Here is a 5169-nt window from a genome sequence, read left to right as displayed (position 1 = left end):
ATTCTCTTGAAAAATAAATATTTGAAACTACATTTTTGGAATCGACAAAATTGGAACCGACATTTGAAAACAGATTATATAGTTAGATCCGAACAAAACAAAAATCTGAATCTACAAAATTTAATTCAAACCTATATTTTTCCAAGTTTTTCTATGCACTCGTTTGAACTTTTGAATAATTTTAGTAGATGCCGAAAGCTAAATTGATATTACACCACCATAATTTACATTACTTTAAAATTATTGTGATATTGTGTGATATAATATAGTAAGAAGAAAAAAGGACAAAATAGAGGATATTATTATACTATACTATCATATACTATATTATTCACTTTAGAACAAGGATTGTTTCTTAGAAACAGTCTACTTCTCGAGAAAACAAAATAATTTTTATTTTATACATCGTTAAGATATAAAAAGTCCTTAGCTATTAATTTTTAACTATAATATAATAAATTATAGGTACCTATTATTAAACATCGTGTAAAATCAAATTAAAATATTATTTTCATAAGTTATATTGGTATTGTTTTATATCATAATATATATTATATAGGACAGGTAGGTATAGGTATGTATTATAATTATATGGTATATTTAGTATTTATATAATATAGGCTAAAGCCCAAAGGTATGATTTAATTATATTTGTCCGTTGCGATACGATTAATATTTGCTATTATTTTATTTTCGGTGTTTGAGCTCCGAACTCATTTCAATAAAGTTTTTGACAGCCAATCTTCGTAATGCTGGACATTGGTATACACTCCTGGCTTGTTGGCTCGTCCGCAGCCATAACCCCAACTCGTTATACCCATAACAGTTTCACCTGAATAAAAACACGTTAAGTATACAATATATATATTATACTAATATGTATGATATTTTTATAACACGACAATCTAACGCACACAGGCATATAAACGATATACCAATGTACGCATATTGTATATAGAAACATAAAACATTTAGAAGATTTATAAAAATATAAAAATAATTCATTAAAATATACGAAAATCACGTTGGCTTGAGCTACCAATATCTAATTATATAAGGTACACGCACTGCGGAATTTTTAATTTTTATAGAGTAAGTGGTAGGCCCCTAAATAAAAAAAAAAAACTGTGTTACCACGTTGTTATTGTATACATTGGCCAAACTTGCCAAGCCCATGTATGTCTTACATACTTTTTTCCGGTTGATTTAAAATTTTAAACGTAAGTATACATATTATTATGTTTAAACTTTAAGTTCGTAATGTACTTTTATATTTTTGTGTAACTAAACTTTAAATTTATCATAAAATACGCGTAAAAAGGTTCGGTAAAATTTCAGATATAGCTGTCCAAAGAAATCGACTCACGTTTTAAGTATATAATATATAGATAAGTAGATGACGTATATCTATTACTCGGATAGCCATATAGGTACTCAACAGTTCGGCACATATTTCATTATTATATGATGCTTCGATATTAAAAAAAAATTTTAATGTTTCAAACTAATTCAAATACGGATATACATAATTACATATTGTATAAGGTTTTAATTTACATTTATTGTTTTACAACGCTTTTACCTAATTCCGTAGAGCAGACCATAGGGCCGCCGGAATCGCCTTGACAGGCGTCGGCTCCGCCGTCTAAGTTACCCGCACAAAACATGCCGCTGCTAATCGTCTGTTTTCCATACACATAAGCAGCGTTACAAATTTTCATGTCTATTATCGGCACCGTTGCCGATCTCATGGTCTTAGCGAAACCTGTAAAATTATAAATCGACCAAAATTATAAACACCGAAGGTACGTCGATTGCTGCAGTTATACCACGCATTATCATTCACAGCTGGTAAACCTATAGGTTATACACTTATACATACTCGAACCGATGGAACCGTCTGATCCCCATCCGGTGATGGTGCAATTCATATTGGATTTTAATTTGATGACTTCCGATGGCAAACAAATTGGCTGCACGTATTGATTGAACTTGATGCCCGCGCCGCTAGTTTTCAATTTTATTACGGCTATATCGTTGTTCAATTTAACGTTTACCTCGAAATTCTCGTGAATATAAATTTTGTCGATATAAATATCTTGTTCGGAGTCTTCAAGCGTCTAGATAAAATACACCAATAATTCGTTTAGTGATACGCAGCTTCAGTAAATTGTAATGAGTAATGGCCACAATATTTATGCAGTTGCAGTAATTCGGTAAGGTAGGTGGGCAGTATGCGTATATTGTGTATATTACACGTATATTGTATACATTATAAATTTAATAGACAATTTTGTAGTTTTGGATTTTTTGTCCGGCAATCAAATAACGAATCCGGACTTTTTGTACTCGGACTTTTCGTCAGTAGGTATCTATACCAATACTGCTATCTATAGTAACAACTAACAAGTAACCGCTAAACCAGTGGCGTATTTACTATTTATACTACCTGAGATTTTAACTGTCATTACCTATACATAACTAAGACAATAATATTTTTATTTTATCATAATTATTATTATTGTTACATAATATGTAATACATATTATGTATATTAAGAATCAGGTTTTTTTTATTTATAAACAAAACATATGGGGGTGGGTTTATTCCTTATATATAGTTATGCAAAAGGCTATGAATTTAATGCACTTAAAAACTATTAAATATGCATGCATATATGCACTAAAAACTGACAAAATATGCATAAAAATATGCTCTAAAAATTCTTAAAATATGCTCTAATTTTTCAAAAACATGCAAAAAAACCAAAAAAATATAACTTCTATTTTTATTTTTTTCATTATAATTTTTTATTAGTTTTAGTTTAAATATTAGTATTGTTATTTATTGATATGACTCATATGAGTATATGACTTTTTGAGTTTGACTAGTCTTGATCTTCGTCGTATACAAGATTTATAAAAAAAATATGCTTAGAATAGTTTATGTTTCTACTTACAATTATATATTTTACCTTTAAAGTAGTTATTGTATTGTACAATTAATAATTTCTTTAGATTTTCAAACTTGAAAGACCTCCTGTTTGGTGCCAACAAAGTTTTATATAAAGAAAATGAGCGTTCTACATCTGACGAAGTTATTGGGAAAACTTGAAATACGTCATGTCACTACTGGTTAAATCTTCTGGTATATCCAAACCTACGATCTTTTTTTCACCAGTTAACATTTTTGAAATAATACACATAATTTGATATCTTTTGTTTTTGTTGAGAACTGTTTAATCTCGACTTCAATAATCAATAGTACAAAAGTCAATAATACACATTTTATATGCCCTAACCCATGAAATATGCAAACTAAGATTTGGTATTTGAACTATAAATAAGTCAAAACAAATTTTGGCCGAATCCATTTTATTATACAGTGTAGCAAAAAAAAACATGCAAATACATTAAATTCACAGCCCTGGTTGTGTATATCCACCACGGTACTAACGCCCCTGCTTCATAATAATATAATATATTAATTAATAGCTATAAATTATAATAATACCTACTGCAGGTAACTCAGATAAGTACTTACCCCCATGTTGTAGTCACCGATCCTAACGTAGTAGAAGTCTTTATCCAAATCACGTACGCAATGTGCAGCCGTTAATACGTGGTACTTGGAAATGATTACCGCTCCGCAAACGTGTTCTGTTTGACCAGCCGGTGTCGTCGATCTAATACTTGCCTATAAAACAAAAACATGGTTTAGCCGATGATCGAAGATAGTAAACAGCAATAACAGTGGGATAATACAATCCAAGTCAATTATTCAGATGATCCAATAAAATATGAATTCCCTTATTTTACTGGTAGGTACTATAGGTACCTATATCTAAAGGTAAAGAGGTAGTAGTAGCATTGATTATAAATACTAGTTGTAGGTTAGACTGCATAGACTGTAGTCAGTGGCACCGATGTCCATGCTGACGTCGGGCCGTGGCCCGACCTCTTTTTTAAAAAATGTGGCCGGCCGGCCATATTTTATTTACTTCATAACTTTAAAATGAGCATGAGTATATTTAAACCGTGATTATGAATAAATGTATATTAGGGTACCTCTATATTTAATAATTAAGATATTGAGGCCGGGAAGTTTTAAAATTACCCGACCACATTTTGAAAACTTCGGCGCCACTGACTGTAGTATTCATAACCAATGGTAGTAGTTAGGTATATCTATCTACAATTAATAGGTAATAGCATCGTTTGTTATATATTATAGCATATTATACTATATTTTAATCAAGGTACCTATAATAGGTATACAATTTGAATCTATTAAAAAGTAGACTTTAACTTCTTTACAAAGATTTTTGATATTTTATCCAAATTCTTTTGAGGGCTAATACCTACTTATAATGGAATTGTATATGTTTTCTCTTATCGTGAAAATTACAAAATTAAATTTTTGGTTGTATTTTGCTATACAAAGGACCATAGTAGCTAATAGGGTATAGGCAATAGCTATGTCACCCACGCAGATTTAGCCTATAATATATTACTATTTACTATTTACTATATATTATTTGTAAAGTCATATATCTTCGGGTAACGGCGCGGATCAAACGATATTAGTTTATATCATTCAAAAAACATAATTATTATAATATATTATAATATATTATAATATATTATAGTATTTTATATAATATATTCTGTTAATTATATAATGCGCTGACCTGCCAAGGATGGTCCCCTCTCTCGGTATTAAATCCCGACGCGATTCTCTGTTGCATCATACTCATTGACTTTGGCACCGTCACCAACCGCTTTCCACACTGATGGGACATCAGTTCTTTTAGGTTCATTTTCTTCAGCAATGCACTTTTCGCCTTCGTTTCCGGTGTCGGTGTGTCGTTCGTCTTTATTATTAAGAATGGAACAAAAAATGTTTATTGTTAGTACCTATATGTACCTAGTCATAGGAGTAGAATGGGGGGAGCTAGATTTTTGTTTAGCCCCCTCACGTAATATTAGTTACATTTTAGTTAGTTGCATTAAACATTGAATATACGTTGTGTACCAGAACCATAATAGGTAATAGCCCCCTTTACATAAATTCATCAAACTACCACCTATATACCTAGGCACCTAGTTTAAATAAAAATTCAACACATAAGTAGCGTGGCCAGTCGCGTAGCCAGGGGGGTTTGGGTTT

The 5169-nt window shown here is 30.8% G+C and overlaps 1 protein-coding gene across 1 annotated transcript in view; it reads right to left on the bottom strand.

Annotated features, from left to right (window-relative positions):
- Window positions 1-573: 573 nt before the first annotated feature.
- The window catches only part of LOC100160261, a 21566-nt gene continuing 16970 nt past the window's right edge, over window positions 574-5169 (bottom strand). The window contains exons 17-21 of the mRNA XM_001951933.5: window positions 4691-4873; window positions 3544-3696; window positions 1883-2120; window positions 1583-1765; window positions 574-832 (exon numbers count right to left, since the gene is read on the bottom strand). Coding sequence (XP_001951968.4) covers window positions 714-832; window positions 1583-1765; window positions 1883-2120; window positions 3544-3696; window positions 4691-4873 — 876 coding nt within the window. The 3' untranslated portion in view covers window positions 574-713. The remainder of the gene's footprint in view (window positions 833-1582; window positions 1766-1882; window positions 2121-3543; window positions 3697-4690; window positions 4874-5169) is intronic.

The sequence above is a fragment of the Acyrthosiphon pisum genome, chromosome A2, assembly GCF_005508785.2.
Source record: "Acyrthosiphon pisum isolate AL4f chromosome A2, pea_aphid_22Mar2018_4r6ur, whole genome shotgun sequence".
Lineage (NCBI taxonomy): Eukaryota > Metazoa > Arthropoda > Insecta > Hemiptera > Aphididae > Acyrthosiphon > Acyrthosiphon pisum.
Note: the sequence above shows the minus strand (reverse complement) of the source record. Positions and strands in the feature narration are given on the sequence as shown.